The sequence below is a fragment of the Crocodylus siamensis genome, chromosome 1, assembly GCF_052110815.1.
Source record: "Crocodylus siamensis isolate JL-2025a chromosome 1, ASM5211081v1, whole genome shotgun sequence".
Lineage (NCBI taxonomy): Eukaryota > Metazoa > Chordata > Crocodylia > Crocodylidae > Crocodylus > Crocodylus siamensis.
The window spans coordinates 379,742,315-379,764,859 of NC_143395.1; the positions used below are offsets into that span (position 1 = coordinate 379,742,315).

Consider the following 22,545-nt stretch of genomic DNA (forward strand, 5'->3'; position numbering starts at 1 on the left):
TGAATGAAGGCTAAGAGCTGGCATTTTCTGTGGGGTGCCTTGAGTCTAACAAGGTGGAGAACCACAGGTTTAGGGCAGCAGCTGGCAACCTTTTCAAGCAGCAGGCCAGAACAACCCTGCTCTGGTCTGTTGTGGGCTGGGTGGCTTCAGCTGTGAATTACTGCTGGGGCCAGGACACTGGAAGCTGCTTCTGTGATGCTGTCTTTTCCCCCAGCCCCTCCCCACTCCTCAGCTGGGGTGTGAGTGTAGCTGCCAGCTGCTGGGGAGTTACTCTGAGCTTGGTTTGCTGGAATCTGTGCCTATGCCACAGCCTTGAGGAGGTTGGTGTGTGGGCGGGGGCGGGGGCCTGGGCAAAGCAATAGCATCATGGGTGCAGCTCCTTGCTGCTCAGCTTTGGCACCAGCACATGCACGGGGCCAAGCAAAGCCCTCCTGCTTCATGGGCCATTCCAACTTCTGAACAGCCAGGGGCCATTTGCACCCTGAGTTACATGCCATGGGGCAGGCATCCCCCAAGAAACTGGTGCCCCTTGCTGTAAACCCCCTGCAGCCATGCTGTACAGGCTTCCCAGGTGTGCAGTGGGCATCCTCTTCCGATGCTGTCCTGCAAGGGTGTCCTGACCCCCTTGTGGATCGTAGGTTCCATGGGGCATGCTGCCCTGCCCTGCTCTGCCCCCAAGGATGGGGGTCGGAAGTGAAAGTTGGAGGAAGCAGGAGTCCGAAGACCACAGCAGCAGGAGCAGCGGGGGAAGTGGCACACAAACCAGAAGTCTTTAACCCCCTGCAGACTGTATGCATCCTTTGGACTGCCAGCTGGGCAGCCCTGATTTAGGGGTAGCATACTGCGTGCGTGGGGGTCAGACCAGATGAACCCCGAGGCCCCTTCCAGTCCTAGGATTTTAAGCTTTTTTTGTGGGTGTTTAAATAGGCAATAACCAGAACTCTTCTGGACAAGAGCAGAAACCCCCTCTTGAGACAGACACCTGAAGACCAAACTGGGGAGAAGCCAGGGAACAGTGGATCTTGGCTGACATTCAGAGATGCCTGTGAGAGGTGGTGGCGGGGTCTGGAGGCAAGCTGAGAAGGAAATAAAAGAGAGAGGCTGCTGCTGCTGCTTTAGTGGATTCGCTCCGACCTTCTTGGAAGCCAGGCACTTGGGCCAGAAGAAAGGCCTCGCTGCGTCCCTTGCCCGGGACGCCCCGCTGCGTGTCTGGGGTGACAGCGGGCGGGCCCTGCGGCGGCACAGGGGGCGGCCCGGAGCAATCGCGGCCAATGGGCAGAGCTGTGCGGCCGGGCGAGGCCCCGCTGCGCCCCCGGGGGCCGCTGCGGAGATGCCGGCACGGCCGGCCGAGGCGTGCGGAGGAGCTGGCGGCGGCGCGGGCGGTAAGGGGCGGCGGCGGCGGCGGCGCGTAACGGGGCGGCCGCGGGTCCCGCCGAGCCCGCGCACACCCCGCCCGGCACGTACTGCACACACGCACACGCACATACGCACGCACGTACGTGCACGCACACACGTATGTACGTACACGCGCGCACACACGCACACAGAGACCCTTCCTGCGGTCGTGCCTGGCTGTCCCGGGCTCCGCTTTCGCAACCCTCGGGAGCCGGCCCCCGGCTGCTGTCCCGCACACGCGGCTCGGCCTGGCGGGAGCGCCCCGAGGGACGCCCGCGCCCGCGGCAGGCACCCGGCGGACACCCCCTCCGCTCCCCCCGTCCACCCGGGGGCGCACGCGACACCCGCCCTGGGCCGTGGGCATGCTCGGGCGCGCTCAGAAACAGCCGGTGTCACGCAGAGCCAGGGACACGGGTGTCTCCGTGCCCCTTGAGTGGGGAGGGGAGGGTATGGGCGGCGTGTCTGTCCCAGGCCATGGGTGTGCGTGTCCCTCGGGGAGCTCCTGCCAGGCCGAGCCACGTCCACGCTGGTGTTTACGTGTGTCCCTGCACTGTGCTTGTCCCCGCGTGTCTCTGTGTTTTGCGTGAGGCGTGGTGTCTCCTGAGCGTCCTCTCAGGCGTCCCCCTTGCCTGTAGCTCTGGCTGAGTTGCGCACCTGCACCTTCCCAGTCTGAGCTGCAAGGTGGAAACCAATCTACCCTGCCTTCTCCCCCGCCCCCGCCCCTCCCCGATAAAGGATTGGAGTGTCCCAGGCAGGGGACATTTCTTATCTGAGGGAAGGAAGACACTTGTCTTTGATTTCTCTCGAGCTGTATGTTACAAACTTAACAATCGTCTGTTCCTGGTCAGACACTCTGAGAATCTTGGTCATGTGTTTGAGAGACCCCTGAAAATGGCAAAAGATAAACTAAGATGCAAATACAGTGAGAGAAGAAGAAGCTGCTAACCCTAAGATATTCAAGCATGTAATTATTTAAAAGGAACCTGATTGAATATGCTAAATTCCTTTTAATAAGATTTTTAGGAGTCTGTTACATAGCAGCTGTCTGGAAACAAGCCTGGTTTAAAAAAAGACTAAGCTCCTCCCCAAAAGGCAGAGAGAAAATAACTGACACTTCCTGCTTGTCTACAAAAATATCCCCAAATGTTTGAGTTCACTGAATTGCAGTCAATAGGTCAGTGCATACTTTTCCTTTCTGATAGCTAATATTTGCTTTTTCTTCTTGAAACAGAGACTTAAACTGGAATCCAGACATGAGGAAGGTTTTCTTGGTGGAACCTGTCATTGTCATATACTGTTTTGCTTTTTTCTTGTCCCTCCCACTAGTACAACAGTATATTTATCGAAGGCTGTGGGAAGAAGAAAACAATACCACTTTCATTGATTATGGCAACACTACTTACTGTGAGCAAAATCAAAGTAACCCAGCCTATATCAAACAAAAGGTAAGAGGGGAGAAAAGTAAAAAAAAAAAAAATTATAAATGAAAACTTACAGTGAAGGGCTATCTAAATATTCTGTAAATAAATAAATATATATATATATAACAGTAAGTTGATTTAACTACTGCAAAATTACTATTTCAGTATTATTTACATGGTACCATTCATGTATATAGTGTTTCATAGACAAAGAACCTACTTTGGCAAGATTCTGAGGAAATTCAATTCTTTCTGAAGTCTCTGGGAGCTGAAAATGAATATTCCCTCACAGGATTGGTCCCCAAAGGGAAAATACTATCTTTGCAGTAAGAAGCTTATGAAGTAGGGCACCAATCTACAAAGATTTGTGCACATATTTAACTTTGTGTACTATAAGTAGTCTCTCTCTTTCTTTCAGACTACTCAAGTGCCTACAGTTAAGCTTATCAACAAAACTTGCAGAACCAGCCTAGGTTAAATGCATATAACCCGGGGAGAGATGTTGATAGAGACAGGAAACTGGGAGGGAAGAAATAAACCAGAATTTTAAAACTGATCTGATTCTTCAATAACATTAGAAAACTTAGATTTCCCTGTCCTGCCAATTGTGAAATGTGCATTGTCAGGGTGGCAGTATCTCAACTGTTTGTTAACTATTTCTTTTAGTTATATTTAAAACATATTTTAACAATGTTTATATGTATCCTGTTTGGTAATTAGATACTGAGTAGAATCTTTAGCATTGTACAGCCGCTTCTTATGGACTTAGGTGAAAATGGTAAAACACATTGAGTGTTTGGTAAATGGTAAAAAGTGCCAGTCAATGCCCCTTGTAACCCAGTCACAGAGAGTGCAGCAGTGTGATAGGTAGCACTTGGAGTGAAGAATTCTTTTCAGATCCTAGTTTTTAATCTTGGTGGGGCTACCCCAGGGGTGGGCAAAATGCAGCCCGTGGGCTGGATGCGGCCCGCCAGGCCATTCTGTCTGGCCTGTGGGCCCCCTAAAAAATTTAGAAAATTAATATTTATCTGCCCCTGGCTGCCTGTCATGCGGCCCTCGATGGCTTGCCAAAACTCAGTAAGCTGCCCTCCACCTGAAATAATTGCCCACTCCTGGGCTACCCATTCCCATGACGGCCATCTATGACATTTACACACGTTGGCATGGCACATGGGGACTATGATGCATATGCTTAAAGAAGCTGTCCAGAGTTCCTGACATGAAAATTGGTTTGACAACTAGGGAAAAACTTAAGGTTAAAAATTAAATTGATTTTTGCTGTAGTACTGTTTCTTGACAGACAAATCATCTAACAAAAGCCACTCTTTAGTCTTCTTAGTATTGATTGGAAGGTAGCTGTCAAATATATTTCTATGAGAATCAGAGGCACAAACAGATCTTCCTGGCTAACCCCCAAGAATGGGTCTTTCACTAATTAAATAGCTGCAAGCAGCTATGCACAACTTCAGGATGCTGTTAGGAAGAGGTGGGGCTAGGGTCTTTCTGGTGATCTGAAGTGGAAGTCCCCTTTCAACAGTCTGTCAGATATAGCCATGCAGCTAAGCACTGCTCTAATGTCTCTGCAAGGTCTAAATCAAAACAAACAGCTTAAAGAACATGAGGCTGAGTTTCTGCAACCATACTCATTTCTCTCCTATGGCAGAAAAGGTACTGCAGAATTGTAATAATTCTTTGAGCACAGGGATGAACACATAAATTTCCCCTACAGGCTGCAAAGCTCTTAAGCCCTTAAGGGGAAGAAAAATTTCCATAGCAAGTGAGTTTTACATCTGAGTAGCTCAGTCTACTGCAGAGAAAGAATCCTAAGATTTTTTATGAAGAAGGCTGTGGGTGAATTTGGCTAGATCAAGGCTTTTTCATTATATTAGCATTTGTGTATCACCCACAAATGATATTTTTATCCCATATTCGTTCTTACTACAGGTTACATTTTAGGTAGAATAATATTGACATATTATGTCATATTATCATAAAGACAACTACTACACAGCCTGCCTATGTTGCAGATACTCCTAACTGCAGTGGCTCATCTAGAAACTTAATTCAACTTCATGAAAACAGTTTCACTTTTTCCTACAGTTGATGTTTACCAGAGCCTCGTGAAATATAAGCTGTTCTTCAAAATTCGATAGTGTATGCTTAGAAAAGCAAGATTTGATATTCCACTCTGCAAAGCACTGAAGCAAAATACATGTTAACCATGAGTCAGCTGAATTTCAGATGATTTTATACACAAGTTTCTGTGGGAATGTACTTATTTACACAGCTGACATAACACATGCATAAAAACAACTAACTTTGCAGTTATTACAAGTCGATGACTCCTCCAAGGACAGTGAACAGGAAGCTGACCTGTAAACCATTTTTGTTACTTGTGCCCTGCCAATTTTCAATTTTAGTCATTTAATAAAGACATTAAATAGCTAAAACCTCTTAAATAATTATGGTCTTTTTTCTCTATCCTGTGTTTTTATACTACATCCATCAACACAGTACTTGGATGTGAAATCCTTGTCCCACTGAAGTCAATTGCAAAACTCCCATCAATTTCAATTGCACCCCACTGAATAATCCTGTGTGAAAGTGGGTGAAAACAGTAGACTGAAAAATGTAAACCCCAAGTCATTTGCTGGGAATATGTATGCTTGGAGTATTCTTGGTTTCTAAAGCAGTCTAAATATTGGTAGGCTTCTTATGCATAGGTGCCCAGATGCCTTGAATTTTTTTCTGCCATAAGTATTCCATCCCTACTGTTTGCACCAGTCTTTGAGGAAGACGCATACTCCATTTTTTACTTCATTTTGTCTACTCTTGGTTGTAAGTGCTGCAGGTGGGCTTCTTAAATCCCACCAGTGTCCAAGGAAAATGAGAGAATGAATAGAGGACAGAGAGAGAACTTGGGTCTGCAGAGTAATATAGGATACAGTCAAAGATGGACAAAGCCTTCACAGTATATGGTATCATTATTTCTTATGATGTGGGAGAATGTATTTATTTTATAATTAATTAAAAAGAGGTTTAGAAGTCACTGGAATGAAAGCTGGAGCTTTCTGATTATAGGGGTGAAGAAAACCTCTTCTAACTGAACTCAGATGATTGATACTGAGATGTCATTTATCACACCCTGCATGCATTATCCTTTACTGGTCTGTAACATTCTTTAATTATGGGGCACTATCAGCTTATCCTACTTGGTCCATTGCTTTGCCTAAGGCACAATCCTCTTCTAATATAATCCTTATTTAAGTCAGGACTGCCTTCATTTGCATCCTTTTCATTTTGTATTCTAGGACTTTTTTTGTTTTTGCTTAGTCATGTTTTAGGGTATTGTGAATTTCAAAGGCATGGCAGAGCAAGTCTGTACCCAGGGCTGTGGCGATACATGGAGTAGTGTAATGTTGCTTTTGTGTTGATTGTGGTGATAGCTATTTTTGTTCCCCCTTCCTCACAAAGGCAGTATGTATTGCTGCTGCTCCTGTCACACTACTGGTGTATTTGCAGATTAAGAAAATAGGGCCACCACCTTTGCTGGTGTAAATCAGTGGCTTTGAATCAATGGTGCTATGAAGTTTTAAAACAGCTGAAGGTTTGGCTCATACTTTCTGATGTTCATTTGCTTTATAAATATTTGAACTGGTCATTGATCATTTTCATACACTGTAAGTACCCAGCTCTGGTGGGGTAGGCACTGGGGCAAATGGTTGGAAGCCCAGAGGCTAAGAGTTCTAGACTATAGCAGAAGTGCTTATGGTGTGGCCGTGTCAGATTCTAACAGATCTGTCAATTCTGCTAAATACCCTGTCACAAGGCAAAGGAAGGATGTACTATAAATGTAGTGTCCCTCTTCCCCTCTAAGCTAGGTTACTAGTATAAATCAGGGCACTTTCATTGAAGTTAGTGGAGCCATGCTGAATTACAGCTGAGCACCTGAACTTGTCTTTCCTGTGTGCTAGACATCCTCCTCCTCCAAGAAAAAAAATGAACCCCCCGCTACAAAAAGAGCTAGCAAAACAGAAGTCCCATCACTCATATACAGTATTGTTCTTCTTGCTCAATGTTGTTAAAGGAGTGCCTCTTTATAGCTAAAATATTTCTAGTAGTTTTTCTTTTCTTTTTCAAAATTGTTATGCAAAACCCTTGAGCACTCCTGTCTGTGCAGGGATGATATGTAGAAGTACTGTTTATTGCTAGTGTATTGGCATTTCTATCATACACATCGCTGTAATATCTGAGTGCCTGTTTGTAGTAAAGAAAACAAGGCATCCAACAGGAAGTACAGAAGAGCCCTGTTTGCTTCTTAACTGTGCCAAAAGTGTACCCATTCAACAATTTTTTTCACTCTTCATTAATGCAGTAAATCATTGTCCCCTGAGAGGCCCCTGCTTTGTTCATTGTAGCCATTTGTCTGAGGGCCTTCCCTTCCCACTGCTACTGTCTCTTCAGGGCAAGTAGTTTCCCTTCCCATGTGTATGTGTCTCTCTAAAGTCTTCTTAGGTTAAATCACTTCCTGTCCTACTGCTGTTGTCTTCAGGCTGCTTGGCTTCCCTTTGCACCAGTGCACTCTATAGACAGGGCCTCTTCCCTTCCACTTAATCCTCCCCCTCCTTTTTGTGTCGATCTCATTGCTTCCTTTCCCACTGTCTAGGCCATAGCTTCCCCCCGTCTCAAACAGGTGCAGCATCAAAGGATGAAACCCAGTACTCTGTCCGAGAATCTGTCACTAGTGAAGATGCCAGAAACTAAACTATCATTCTCCATTTAAACTTCTCACGCCATGATATCCAATCCCCTCACGGTGGCAGTGGTGCAGGCAGTGGAAGGCAGTGACAACACAACCTCTGAAGTAACCATACTGCCATATGGCAGAGTGACAGGGAGTTCAGGGAGCAGTGTGTGTGAACACTTCAGCCTTCCATGGATACCTCTTGTGTTACTGACTTATTTCAGGATCTTAGAACATCCTGGGTGGACTTGGGCAGCTATGCCTCCTACTGTCTGTGGGTTGACAAATTTTAGCCCAGAAAACTTGTGATACCTCAGAAAAACTCCAAGTAAACTTCTGAAGTGGCCTTGGTCTTCCCACAATATTAACTGTATTCTGTGGAATGACCATGATATATATTATGCAGATCAAGCCACTTTCCTTCCTATCACAGCTATCTTAACTGAGCAAGCTGCTTCCTTTCCAGCTGTTGTTGTGACTCCCCTTCTGTAAATAAATTAATAAAATAAATTAAAATCAAGATCTCAATCTGAGAGCTGGATATCACTTTGATTATCAACTAGCATCATGTGCAAAATAACTTTGCATGTGATGTGGTCACCTTTTTTTCTTCTTCAAAGCTGATTTAATTATTAACCCAACTACTCTTAATGATAAATGTGTTATACATTATGTCTGTGAAGTATGTTTTTTTTAACTCTTGCTAAACCAAATTTAGTAAGAGTTAAACTAAAAGTTTCCATTTAGGGTTATTGTTAGCTTATCGCCATAATGCAGCTAATGTACCTTATGTAAATACCTGTGGCAACATTTCTTGCTAGTGACTTTGAGATTTTCCAAACCCAAGAGTTTATTTTTTATCTTTAAAAAAGTAGCCAAGTGCCTGCAAAGAGATTTACATATTGGATGAATTTTGTAGCTATTTCACTTCATTAGGAAGACCTCACAATCCTGAACAGCAGGAACATGCCCCATGGGAGGGGGAGGTGCATGATGTATGAGAAATAGAGTATTTTACTTTTCAGTAAAGTTCCACACATGCATATAGTGCTGTGTCCATAAAAAATAATACATGCTGAGGAGACATTGAATAAAAAAAACATACTAACCCTCACAATCCTGAACAGTACTATATGCATGTGTGGAACTTTACTGAAAAGTAAAATACTTCATGTCTCATACATCATGCACCTCCCCCCCCATGGGGCATGTTGTATATGAAAAAATACATTATTTTGGGCTGTGTAAGATTCCCTTTGGGTACACATCCTGATCTCCTTATTTGCACTGGTTTGCACGTTGATCAATAAGTAGTCAATACTGTCACTCTGTGAAGAAAGGCATTACTCCCTACAGGAATCAGAATCTGGCTGTAAGAAGTGCTTGGTTTGCCCCTGACTTCAGTAAAAGTAGGGAGGACCCGTTGTTCCTGTGTTGCAGGGTTATGGTGCTTTATCTTGCAAATGCTTACTCATAGGAATAGTCTTTTTGACTCCCTTGGGTTTACTCAGGAAGCAAGGACTTCTTGTGAATAAGGGTTTTAGCATCTTGCTTTTATAACAGCAATTAATACTGAGGGAAGGCAGACAGAGTGAAATGTTACAGCAGGAGATTTTGGACATATAACTGCTTTGTGTCATTAATTTCTTTTTTTTTTTTTTTTTGCAGGAAGTCCAACAAAAGGCCTCCCTTTTTTCTTTGCAAATGGACTTAAGTGGGGCAGTTCCCAGCATTATAGTTGCTTTTATAGTTGTAGCTAATGGAGATCGCTATGGACGCAAAAGAGCTTTGGTTCTGCCTTCCCTGGGAGCTTTTATGACAAATGCTTTCTACAGTATCTTGTCATATTTCTCCTGGACTCTCTCTCTATTTTTTGCTCTTGCATTCGTTAGTGGACTGTTTGGAAGCATGACCACTTTCCTTGGAGGTGGGTTTGCTTTTGTAGCAGATCTATGTCATGATGAAAAGCAGAAAACTAAACGCATAGCTGTAATTGATTTGATTTTGGGACTTGTGTCTGGATTAGCAGGACTGTCCTCAGGCTACTTCATCAGAGGAATAGGCTTTACATGGACATTTACAATTGCATCTCTGCTTCACGGTATTAATATTTTCTATATTATATTTTGGCTGAAGGAGACTGTGGATGTAGCTGAATCCCAGCAACATGCCACATTATCTTGTAAAGACAGCCTTAAAGAAACGTTTTCTGGAGTGTACATGCTTTTTAAAACTTCCTCTTGTAAAAAACGAATTTTAATCACTGTGTTGCTTTTTGCATTTATGTCTTATTTCTTTGCCATGATTGGTGGGACTTCCCTTTTTACTTTGTATGAACTGGATGCTCCTCTCTGCTGGAACGAAGTCTACATTGGCTATGGAGCAGCTGCATTCACTTCTGTCTCTCTGACCAGTTTTTTAGGAGTGTACTTGTTTTCTCAGTTTATGAAAGACATTTATATTGTTTTCATTGGGATATTTTCTTATATTGGAGGAATAATCATGGCTGCCTTTGCCAAAACTACACTGCTCATGTTTTTAGGTAAGTTCAAAGGTAGTGAAAACTTGTTATACCCCAGGACTGTCCAACATGAGTCTGACAGTCTCCACCAACCGCATGCTGTATATGCCATATTTCCCCCTGGTCACATGCTGCACCATGCAGACTCCTCCCTGCTGCACCATATCAGCACCCCTGTGCCACACAGGGCAGCGGTATCCCTGAAGTGCCCTAGCCATGGGCTCTCTTGGCCCTGTGGGCCATACCACACAATCCTAGGGAGAGGGCCAGGAGCAGGAAGTGGAAGGGGGACATGGAGCCCAGAGATCACAGGGGTAGCAGCAAGAGTAATAGGGGGAGCAGCATCCAGACTGGGAACCCAAGGGCTACAGGTTAACTCAGGGGCTGCATGTGATCCATGGGTCAGCAATTGGATGGCTCTGTTATATTGTATACAGTGAAAGCAGCTAATCCCTTAAAGAAGGCACATTCAACTCTCTACAGCTCGTAGGCCAGAACCAGATAACAAAGCTCCTCATAGGCTGGATCCTGAGTATAAGGAGCCTCGTGGGCCAGATTTGGACCCACCTGTGGTAATGGCGTAAAAGGCAGCAGGGTGACTAGCAGCAGTGGCACAGAGTTAATGCAGCTGTCACTTTCCCCCTGCTGCCCACACGTGTCCCCAGCAGGGCTCTGGACCTGGGAAACTGGAGGCAGGCCTTGCCCTGCTCAGCCTACCCTGAATTCCTCCAGGAGCCCCACAGACCAAAAGAAATGGCTACATGGGCCAGAAGTGGCCTGCAGGCTGCATCTTTGACATCCCTGCCTTATAAGCACCAAAAACATAAAAGGAATGTAAAGTAGAATCAAATGCATGTTGGATTTAAAATGCAAATTAAAAAAAGAAAGAGTACAGACAGTTAATGGCATTACCTGCTCATAGCTTTGTGTTTTCAATTATTTGTATATGACTTGGGTTTATGAACATTTCCTTTGTAAACATAGTTAAAAATAATTGTATCATCATAGAGTTCTGCTTTGAATCCCTATGACTTTTACTATTTGGGGCATTCAAACCATAAATATGTAGCTGACTTGTTTTAGAAAAATCACTGCAGTTCACCTTTAAACACCTAAAGTTTAACTATTTTAGTCACTTATACTTGTTTCATATTGTTTTACAGTGAGGGTGCCATCTCTCCTGTGCTTTATGCCTGTTCCTGTTCTGCGATCCATGTTGTCAAAAGTGGTTCTGGATAGTGAACAAGGTAATTTGAATTTTTAAAAAGAAGACAGCCATTGGGTAATTTAAAACAGATAGACTCTTAGATAGGGCTTTTCATTTTCTTTCAATTTGCATTGATATTATGATGTCACATTTTCTTAATTTCAGATTCCACTTTTCTATCTAGGTATTTAAGTAATACCCGTATGACTTTGGTTTCTAAATCTGTATAAATTAGATTAGGCGTTAGCCTCTGACCAGTGTTACTATTTTGAAAAAAAATCCTTTTTAAAACAAAGAGCAATGGAAAGTTGAAGTGCACTTACACAGGTTTGACTTTACAAGTGTTTTTAACATTCAGCACATTTTTACATCCAGGGAAAGATATATTGCTTATGTGAAGTCAGCCATTACAAATTGTATTGTGAAGGGCAAAAAGGTGAATTGTCAACCTTCAGAACACTTGAGAAGATTAAAAGAAACAATTACAAACTCAAACATTGAATTGTGAAACATTGCTTATGGCTTCCCTGCCTTTTCCAAAGGATATAACCTGTTCATTCTTACACCTATAAAACAATGAATGTTTAGATTTCAAACTAACAGCACTTTACATGCGTAGTACAGAAAAGAAGCACAACACAGTACACACAGTGTTTTTCAGTGATCTTTACTTTAAAGTTGACAAGGAGTGGCTTTTGTTTAAAATATGTTATTTCATAGATTTTCATAGACATTAGGGCTGGAAGGGACCTCGGGAGATCATTGAGTCCAGCCCCCTGCCCAAAGGGCAGGAAGTCAGCTGGGGTCATAGGATCCCAGCAAGATAAGCATCCAATTTGCTCTTGAAAGTGTTCAATGTAGGCGCTTGAACCACCTCCGCTGGCAGACTGTTCCAGACCTTGGAGGCTCGGACAGTAAAGAAATTCTTCCTTATGTCCAGCCTGAAACGGTCTTGCAGGAGTTTGTGACCGTTCGACCTCGTCATCCCTTGGGGCACTCTGGTGAACAAACGTTCCCCCAGATCCTGGTGGTCACCCCTGATAAACTTATAGGTGGCCATCAGATCACCCCTGAGCCTGCGCTTTTCCAGGCTAAAGAGTCCCATGGCTCTCAGCCTGTCATCGTAAGATCTGTTTTCCTGACCTCTGATCATGCGCGTGGCTCTCCTCTGGACTCTCTCAAGCTTCTCCACATCCTTTTTGAATTGTGGAGCCCAAAAATGGACGCAGTACTCCAGCTGTGGCCTCACCAAGGCCGAGTACAAGGGGCGAATGATGTCCCGGGATTTGCTCGAGAAGCATCTATGGATGCACGCCAGCATTTTGGTCGCTTTACTAGCCGCAGCATCGCATTGCAGGCTCATGTTCATCTTGTGGTCAATGATGACCCCCAAGTCTTTTTCTTCTGTAGTGCTAACCAACGTAGCACTGCCGAGCCTATAAGGGTGCTGCAGGTTTTTCCTCCCAAGGTGGAGAACCTTGCATTTTTTGGTGTTAACACCATGAGGTTCTCGTCTGCCCATTTGCTGAGCTTGTCCAGGTCAGCCTGGATCACCCGCCTATCTTCTGGTGTGGATGCTTTGCCCCAAAGTTTGGTGTCATCGGCGAACTTGGCCAGTTCACTCCTGACTCCAATGTTCACATCATTAATGAAGATGTTGAACAGTATGGGTCCCAGGACAGAGCCTTGAGGGACCTCACTGGTCACAGGGCACCACAATGAGTGACTGCCATCAATCACAACCCTCTGGGTCCGACCACGAAGCCAATTTCCCAGCCAGCGGATCGTGGTGGAGCCAAGGCCACAACTGGGCAGTTTGGCCAAGAGGTGATCATGGGATACCAGATCAAAAGCTTTTTTGAAGTCAAGATATATGACATCAGTCTCTTCTCCATGTTATACCATGTTATTGCACCATGTTATGACTCTGAGCCCTGTTTCAGAATTATGAGTAGCTGCATTTTGTGAAACTGTCAGCTCACATTGTACAAAAAAATGTTTGGAGATGTTCATTTTTTTTGGAAACCAGCATCTCAAAGTAAAGCAAAGATGTCTTTATACTGATCTCTGTTAACATACGCATATCTTTATTTGCCATTTGTGGGCATCCTTCAGGATTTTGTGTAGTTACGTGGTTTGATATAGGAGACAGTGCATCATTTATGATATCTGTATGCTTAATGTGATTTTATCTGTAGCACTATAAACATACCCACACCATACCATGTGTAAGCATGTTGAAAAGGACTCTTTTCTAAAAACAGGCTGAAGGCAGGACAGGGTAGCACCTTAAAAGACTAACTGGTTCAGAAAAGCACAAGCTTTCATAGGTGACAGCCTATCTTGTCAGATGTACCTACCTTTTCTCTTTTCAGAAAAATTTACATACTAAAGAGATACCTGCTGCATCAGAACTGGGGGACAGGACAGGCTGGAGGGAAGAACAGGAGGCCACCCGGGGTGCCTGGGAGGCATGCCATAATTTCAGCCCTATCAAGGATAGGGTGTGTCCAAGAAGGCCAGGGCCTGAGCCCCAACAGAGAGGAAGGGGCAGGCTCCAGCAAAGAGGGCCAGGGCCTGAGCCCCCAGCAGAGTGGGATGGGCCATGGGCAGAGGGCCAGAACAGGCTGAGACTCAGAAGCTGGACTAGAGAAAGTGGGCCTAGGCTGGCAGTCAACAGCAAGAAGAGCCAGCAGGCTAAAGCTAAGAGGGCTGAAGCCAGTACAAGGTGGTATGTGCATCAAAAGTAATACCTTCAAGGCAAGGATGTGGCCGTAGGGGTGGAAGGAGGCCACAAATAGCTCTCAAGGTGGCCTGGAGCTCTGATGGGGCCAATGGGGGCCCTGCTTAGGGCATTGGAGAACAGGACTGGATCAACTGGATACAGGAGGAACTCACTGGCCAAGGCAGGTTAGGGCTTGCTTAGGGACCCTGGGGCAACTTGTCTTCTACAACAGAAAAATAATTCCATCAAGGTGGGGCAGGAAAGAGGAAAAGAGAAGGTACCCCCTGGGGAGCCGAGTGGGGCAGGAGCCTTATGGTCACCAGGGGACATCACAGCCACCCTTGGGGCATGCCCTTCTATAGGAAAAAAGTAGGAGAGGAAAGGATGGAAAAGTAGAGTGGAGTTTCACAGAGCCTTGAAAGTGTGGATGAATAGATTGAATTTAATTTTAGATAAGAGCATTACAGAAAGTAGAAACATAGGAAGAGTTTAGTAGAGAAAAGGAATCTCCACTTACCAAACAGTGCTTTTAGTGGAGGTTCCCATGCAAAACATGCTAATGAAATGTACAATACGTGGGTGACATGAAATGACCATGGTAACAGTGGATCTGTTGATTTTTTGTTTATTCATCCTCTTCTCCAAACAAAGTTAATTACTGTACTTTTAGAAATGTGAATACTCTTTTGTAATTCATTCATTTATTATTTTTTAACAGGTGCTGTGTTTGCTTGTATTGCCTGCTTAGAAGCTGTGACTGGTAGCATAGCATATGCAGTTTTTAATAGTCTCTATGCAGCCACTGTCATCTGGTTTCCAGGCTTTAGTTTTCTTTTAGCAGCTGGTATTTGTATAATGCCACTCAGCATACTGAGGTTAGTATATATATTTATATGTATCAAAGGGTTTTCATTATAGATCAATATATGTTGTAGGAATTGAAGTTGAGTAGTTTAAGTAGATGAAATTTAGCCTTTCACCTAATGATTGTGAACTGAAGTACAACCTGAAGGTGAAGTTACATATTACACTTAGATCATACTAAATCTATAGAATATTGAGCAGTGTTAAAGTTAAACCATGTTGTATGCAGTCACATGTTAAGAATTAATACCATTTCTTGCCTGCATAACTCCTTGACATGAGAGGGCTGTCAAGCAGGAGCCAGGACACCTGGGCTTTATCCCAGCTGTCCTGGGAAGGGGGAGGGAACTGGAACAGTGCCTCCTGGGATGCTGGAGGACTGCAAATTTCTCGCTTTATCACCATGAAGCAGAGTAGAGTTATCCTAACATGAGCTAGGTAGCACAACCCAGAGTAACCCTCCCCTGAAGTGAAATAACCTTGAGATTCTCAGAGGGCAATTAGCATGAATTAATAAGTTTTAATGTGCAAATACTCCCATTTTAAGTGCTCTTAGTACAATCTAAATGTAATGTGTAACTTCACCCTGGGATAAATTCTGCCTTTAGATATAGAATCATAGAAGTAGGGTCGTAAGAGACCTTGTAGATCTTCAAGTCTGACCCCCTGCCTGGGCAGGAGAAAAACTGGGCTCAAATGACTTCAGCCAGGTAGGCATCAAGCCTCTTCTTAAAGACCCCCAGGCTAGGAGCCAGCATCACTTCCCTTGGAAGTTGGTTCCAGCTCCTAGCCGCCCTGACTGTGAAGTAGTTCTTGCAGATGTCTAATCTAAACCTACTCTCCAACAACTTATGGCCGTTATTCCTTGGTATGCCAGGGGGCGCTAGGGGAAACAAGGTCTCTCCCAAACCCTTCTGGTCCCCCCTAGTGAGTTTATAGACGGTCACCAGGTCCCCCCTCAGCCTTCTCTTGTGAAGGCTGAACAGGTTCAGGTCCCGCAGTCTCTCATTGTAGGGTCTGCCCTGTTGTCCCTGGATCATGCGGGTGGCCTCCTCTGGACCCTCTCAATGTTGTCCACACCCCTTCTGAAGTGGGGCACACAGAACTGGACACAGTACTCCAGCCGTGGCCTGACCAGTGCCACGTAGAGGGGGAGGATCACCTCCTTGGCCCTACTTGAGATGCACCTATGGATGCACGACAAGGTCTGGTTAGCTCTGCCAACCATGACCTCGCATTGTCGGCCCATGTTCATCTTGGAATCAATATGACTCCAAGATCCCTTTCTGCTTCCGTGCTCTCGAGAAGGGAGTTTCCCATCTTATAAGTGTGCTGCTGGTTACTACTGCCCAAGTGCAGCACCCTGCACTTGTTAGTATTGAAACGCATCCTCTTTTTGTTAGCCCACCCCTGTAACCTATCCAGGTCTCGCTGCAGTCTTTCCCTCCCTGCTAGCATGCTCACCTCACCCCAAATTTTGGTATCATCAGCAAATTTAAACAGATTGCTTTTCAGCCCGTTGTCCATATATATGTGGCACTCATTTGCTTGAGTAGGGATGGTCACCCAGTCAATTGACTAGTCAAATATTGTCAACTGACCACGTTTTTTTGACTGGTCCAAAATTATAGCAATTTAACTAGAGGTGCACCACCAATACATTGGTCTGATATTGGATCGGCACCAATATAAAGAAAATTAACTATATCGAAAATTGGCTTTTTTTTTTGCCTGATGCGGCCAACAATGCGGCCAATAAATGCTCCATGCATGTGCGCAGCTGCAGCGCGCTTGGGGCCAGGAGCACATCCCGGCAACTTAGAGAGCTGTGTCCAGCTGGTAAGCCTGTTGTAGTGGAAGGGGAGAGGATAGGAAAGGGGCAGTGGTGGGGCAGATTGAGGTCCCTGTGGTGAGGGAGGGAGTGGGGCTGGGCGTGGGGCAGGGGCTGAGGCAGGTGCTGCCTGGGCAGGGTGCAGGAGTGAGCTGTGGCTTGTCTGGGAGGCACAGAGAGGGGAAGGCGGCTCCTGCTGCTGCACACACCCTGGGAGGGCTTGAGGGGGTGTGTGCCTCCAGATCTGCATGGAACAGGGCAGCTGCCACTGTGGACAGGGGTTGGGCTGGGCTGCACTCAGGACAAGAAGCAGCAGTGCTGGCAGGGGGTTACAGGGGGGCTGCAGCCACCTCAGAATTTGCCGTAGTCTCCCAATCCCCCTCCTAGAACTGCTGCCACTGCCTGCCCCAAGTGCAGCCTGGCCCAGCCCACACTGGGAAGAGCTTAGCGCAGCCCCAGATCACAGAGGCAGCCTGCTCTCACCCCACATGCAGATCTGGGGGCACGTGCCCCCATGCCCTCCTGGGGTGTGCACAATGATGGGAGCCAGACCCCTCCCCCCCTCCCCACACCCCCTGGAGAAGCTGCAACTCTGTCCCATGCTCCTCCTTGGCTGGGCAGTGCCTGCTCCAGCCCCTGCCCCACTTCCTCCCTCACCGCAGAGGCCTCAATCTTCCCCCCACCACGCTTCTTTCCTTTCCCCTCCCCTTCCACCACAGCAGACTTACCAGCCAGACACTGCTCTTCAAGCTGTTGAGCTGAGTCGGAAATCAGATCAGTATCGGCCAATATGCCTCCTTAAAAATTGGCTATCGGTATCTGCCCCAAAAATGTCTATCACCCCTAAATTTTACAAAAAAACTACTTTTTTTTGTAGTTTTCTTTACAGAAATAATTTATCAATTTTTGGCATATTTCCTAATGGAAAAATGTGTGCTTTTTCTGCATATTATATAGACCTATTGGCAATTTTTTACAATTTTTGACCAATATTTCACTGGTCAGTTGACTGAGTTTTATTTGACCAGTCAAATACCCAACCCTAGGCTTGAGTAAGAGCACTGTGTGTGTGCTTCTGAAGGAAGAATTTAGCATGAACTGATGGCTAATAGAGCTCTTTCAAAGAAGAAAACTCAGTTTTGTAATCTGTTCTCTTCTGGATGCTGGTGGGTATGATAAGCCTGATACAAAGCCCATTGAAGTCAAAAGAATCTTTCTGCTAAGGCCCTAGGTTGCACAACATTAAGTTAGTAGGAACTTTGCCAGTAACTTCATGACATGGACTCAAGTGCTGTGTGAATAAATCATGATGTGCATATTTAAAAGAAGTTGGAGGGATAGAACAGCGTTGGGAATATGACACATGTAATATTTTCAGTTAGCTGTGTTTTGGTAATATTAAGGGGGAAAAATAAAATTTTCTAGGTGTTGATAAAACCTAAATTCACTTGACAATCTCTTATGTAAATTGTATGCCTCAGAAGCTGGAACATGAGTATTGCTAGGAAACGGCTCTCCTAATTCATATGCTTGCTTTTAGGGAAAAAGAAAGGGAAGACTATTTTCTAATACAGTTTTTTTTTCCTGGAAGTTTGTATCCTTTTACCTAGTGCCTGCACTTAATCTGTAACATTTCTGCACTAGTTAACACTTTAAGGTCAGCACAATGAGATACTAAGAAAATTACAGACTTAAGTGCTTTTCATAATTTCAGAACCCTGTGCCGCTATATTGGCCACTGTATTACTCCAGCTTTATGCCAGTTTAACTCTGATGAAATAATTGAAATAACACTTTTTTTCTAACTGCAGTAGTGCAGCAAGGACTGTTAGACCTGATAGAAGTAATGGAACTGGAAGTCAAAAGGTTGCATGCTGGGAGTAGAGAGTACCACAGAACAGCATTATAAAAAAAAATGTTAGCACTTCAGCTACTGTAGGAATTGGGACCATATATTATATGTATCTAAATTCAATTAATACAGTCAAGCATTATAGAGAAAGTTCCTTTTAAAGAAAGTAGTTTTCTATACAAAAGGTAATGGACATTTACTATGAAATTAATCTGTTGTGGACACAGGACTGTAGAATAGATGCATTTATTTTTTAACATCACCTCTATTTTTTTATCCATTACTGCCTGTGGTATACTGCCCTTGGAATATTCTCTCTATCCCAGTAAAACCATCCTTTCTGAGGGTGTCATGTAATGTTATTATTTCAGAATAGAAACTGCAGCTTGTTGCAGCCTGTGCTAAATCAGGCATAGTGGCTTCATGCTTTTCATAGAGAACAGAAATGAGGTTGTCTAGCTGTGTTGTATAGGGGGCAAATATTATCATCCTTTTATTTATTAAACCACCTGGACATTTCTGTACAGAAAATCATTGGGTGTGTTGGTTGGTGTTGAGTCAGAATACAAGTCATTACTCTCAGCTAAGATGCCTTTCTTATCTCTGTCTTGCAGTGGGCTTTTCTGCACCAGTTGGCATGAAGAGGACTTGGCACTACTTGTACATGAAGAAATATCCAGTGCGGAGAGTGTTGATGATTAAGCAAAGAATTCACCTACCTTCATTTTCTAATCTTCTGGCACAGACTGTTTGTACATACAGGGAGGGTGAAGAGAGTATGGTAGTTGTAGATGCAATACATAGCCCTGCCACGATTCCTGCTAAACTGCTAATATTTCTAGTCTTCCTACCTAATGTTTTAGTCCTTATACTTAACTATGCAAAAATGGTGGGGGGGTGGGGGGGGAGATTTTTTAACAGACTTAAAATATTAAGAGAAAATAACTTTGAGTTGTATTGTTTCTACTTCTTTCTCAGCTGAGATTTGCACTGAGACACAGATAGTTTACCAGACCCTCAGCAACAAACTATCCGTTGTTATGCTGAAGGGAGTGGTCTTAGAGTACGAACAAACATAGGATCCTCAAAAGTGGAGGGGGAACATGCTAATACTGTTGCATCTGCATGGGTCTGTAGTAATACAAGTGAGCTAACCCTAGTTTTGACCATGGCTGAAACAGGTTTAAAGGTGGAGCAGTTTTGCTATAAACAGGCCCGTGTAACTTAACATAACAGCTACTGCAATGGGTCTGACAGCTGCCCTTTCCTTTTCTGAAGCCATTGGACCCTACCCTGACTGAATAAAATGCTGCTTGCAATCAGACAAATGGATAAATTTTTGCAGGGACCAGACTCTATACTTTTTCAGACTGCAAAAGGATCAACTTTTAATTTGTTGCCATTTCTCCATATATTATGGGGTATGGTACAAACAGCTAAGCTATTGCATCTCAAATCATTGTAGCCTGTTAAGTTCCTTCTCTCAGAAGATGTTGATGTTTTTTTTTTAATAAGTGAGTTGTGGAGGTGACCAAATATGAACCCATATCTTTTTACAATGTCCTTTTACAATGTACATGCTATAACTATAATTAGCACTTATATAATTATGCACTTGTTCCTGTTTCTGTGCTAGGGAAACAAAGGTAGAAAGGTTAAATGATTTTTCCTAGCCGAAGAGTAAATTATCATGAAAACCAGAAAAAGAAATCAATTTGTGCTCCCTGGCCTTGCACTTTAGCATCTGTATATATAAACAAAAATAGAAACTCACATACATCCTGTACAACACTGTATGGAAATGTAGCCAATTGGAACACTTAGGAACTTCCCCCAGCCCTATTGTAATAGATTATTTAGCAGTTAATATTGCTTTATTCTATAAAAGCACTATGTACTACTGTTTTTTATGAGATGTTAGAGAAATTAAAATAAAATACAAAGGGTGGCATTGACTGGAACCTCTATATTAAAGGGAAAGTTGTATTAGGAAATCAACTGTGAAACATGAACTGACTTAAATGCACAAACCTTTGCTGCTAGGAAGGGGACGTAGCACAGATACATGCACCCTATTCAAGTGATGTGCTTTTTCATTCAGGTTCTCCTCGTGAACATATTGCTGCCTCAAAAGGTTTTCAAAGGTTGTATGCCAAAAACATCAGCTGTTTCAAGCCTGGTATTGTAATCATTGAATCAGCATTCAATCTAGGTTATTGTGTCTCAAACTGGGATATGAGGCAAATGTCTAGAGCAGTGGTTCTCAACCTTTTTCTACTCTAGGCACCACTTATTAGGCTCAAATCATCCCTTGAAAGCTGCCAGCTCTTAGTTTTCACTCATTTTCTGACTACAGAAAAATAATAAGAGCAATTCTTCTATTGCATAGAACTCAGAAAGATCACAACAGATTGAATGTTTTAACAGCATTGGGCATTTGTACATGACACAGGGGTTTAATTCTCCCTAAATTAAAGTGGTGTTTTTTTTAAAAACATCACTTCAATTTAGGGCGAAGTAAACCGCCATGTTATGTACACCTGTGTCTGCCCGATCCTTACCTGTCCCTCCAGTGGCAGGGAGAGGAGAGTGAGCTGCTGGTGGGCAGGGCAGCAGGGTGGGGGCAGGTACTTCCCTTCACAGCAGCGGAAACCCCCCCGGCGGCCCCCACCTCAGGCTCAGGCAGTCCTGGGGGGCATCGCAACCACAGAGGGAAGGACAGGCCCCTGCGCAGCTCTGGCAGGCTCCAGGGGTGGGGTCGGAAATCAGGCTCACCACTTTTTTTTTTTCCTTCTGTAATGCCTGCCTTCCCAGGCTGCTGATGGGTTGCCTGAACAGCCCCATAGCCTCTCACAGCCTGGTGCTTCTCCCCACAGCTGTAGGGTAGGAAACTAAAACTCCTCGGAGGTGCTTTAGTTTGCAGCACCCTAAAGTCATTTGCTGTGTCCCAAAGTCATTTAATGTGCGTTATGCCACCAAATGTGCAAACAGCAATGCCATTAAAGAGGTGCAAAAGGCATTTAACCTACTTTAAAGTGTCATCTACAAACGCCCATTAATTCTTTTTTGAAATCTCTGGGCTTATATTGTGAATCATTTGCACACCTACTAGTGCACACATTGTAGTTGAAAATCACTGGTCTAGAGCAGTGCACCTAGGGGTGCCTTGAGTCAGTCAAGGGGTGCCTTCAGCTTAAAAAAACAGAACCACTGGTCTAGAAAGTAGACATCAGGAAGGACTGGGGAAGCAGAAAGGAAAGGGGAATCTCAAATGAAGGAAAAATTAAAAACAACCTTATGCTATTACTTACTCTATGTGTAGTGAGTGTTTCTTTTTTTTTTTATTAACTGCAACATGTAATCCTGGGGGCACACAGCACTATAAACTTGCAAAGAGGTAAGCAATCCCAAAAAGTTTAAGCACCAGAAGTTTCAGCACCAAAAAGTTTAAGCACTGAAACGTGGTGGGACCCAACACATGAATGGGCAGTGAATATCAAGGGCTATAGGTGGGGGTGTGGCACTCTACATTAAGGAGGAATACACATCATCATCAAGTAGCACAGAGTCAGAGGAGAGGGGCACACTGAAGTGCTCTAGGTTAGAATACAAGGCAGTCGAGGGGGAAAGGGACTTAACGGTGGGGGTCTACTACAGGCCACCCAACCAAGGCGAAGAGCTAGACCAGGAATTCTTAAGTCAGCTCATGGAGGTAGTTAGGTCAAAGGACGCGGTCATCATGGGGGACCTGAACTTTCCAGACATCTGCTGGGAAGAGCAGTCAGCCAGGTCTGACCACTCACGTAGGTTCCTAGCCAGAATGCAGGACCTCCATCTAACCCAGGAGGTGCACAGCCCCAACAGGGGAGATGCCTTGTTGGACCTGGTGCTGGCCATGGGTGACGACCTGGTGAGGGGGCTGCGGGTGCTTGACCACCTGGGCGACAGTGATCATTGCCTGCTGGAATTCACCATCCAGCGCAAG

General features: G+C 44.5%; 1 protein-coding gene across 1 annotated transcript; it reads left to right on the top strand.

Moving 5' to 3' along the window:
- The first annotated feature begins 1,111 nt into the window (after positions 1–1,111).
- On the top strand, positions 1,112–21,857 carry SLC46A3 (solute carrier family 46 member 3). Its single transcript, XM_090028257.1, has 6 exons — positions 1,112–1,382; positions 2,627–2,840; positions 9,229–10,102; positions 11,245–11,328; positions 14,732–14,888; positions 19,175–21,857. Exons 2-6 carry the CDS (start codon positions 2,649–2,651, stop codon positions 19,260–19,262), a joined length of 1,395 nt encoding a protein of 464 aa, XP_089884383.1. The 5' UTR covers positions 1,112–1,382; positions 2,627–2,648; the 3' UTR covers positions 19,263–21,857.
- Positions 21,858–22,545: the final 688 nt, after the last annotated feature.

Excerpts from the sequence above, each read along its gene's own strand:
- SLC46A3 (XM_090028257.1), top strand. The coding sequence starts at position 2,649 with ATGAGGAAGGTTTTCTTGGTGGAACCTGTCATTGTCATATACTGTTTT. Across the intron at positions 11,329-14,731 it reads GGTTCTGGATAGTGAACAAG|GTGCTGTGTTTGCTTGTATT; the intron begins GTAATTTGAATT and ends ATTTTTTAACAG. Across the intron at positions 14,889-19,174 it reads ATGCCACTCAGCATACTGAG|TGGGCTTTTCTGCACCAGTT; the intron begins GTTAGTATATAT and ends TCTGTCTTGCAG.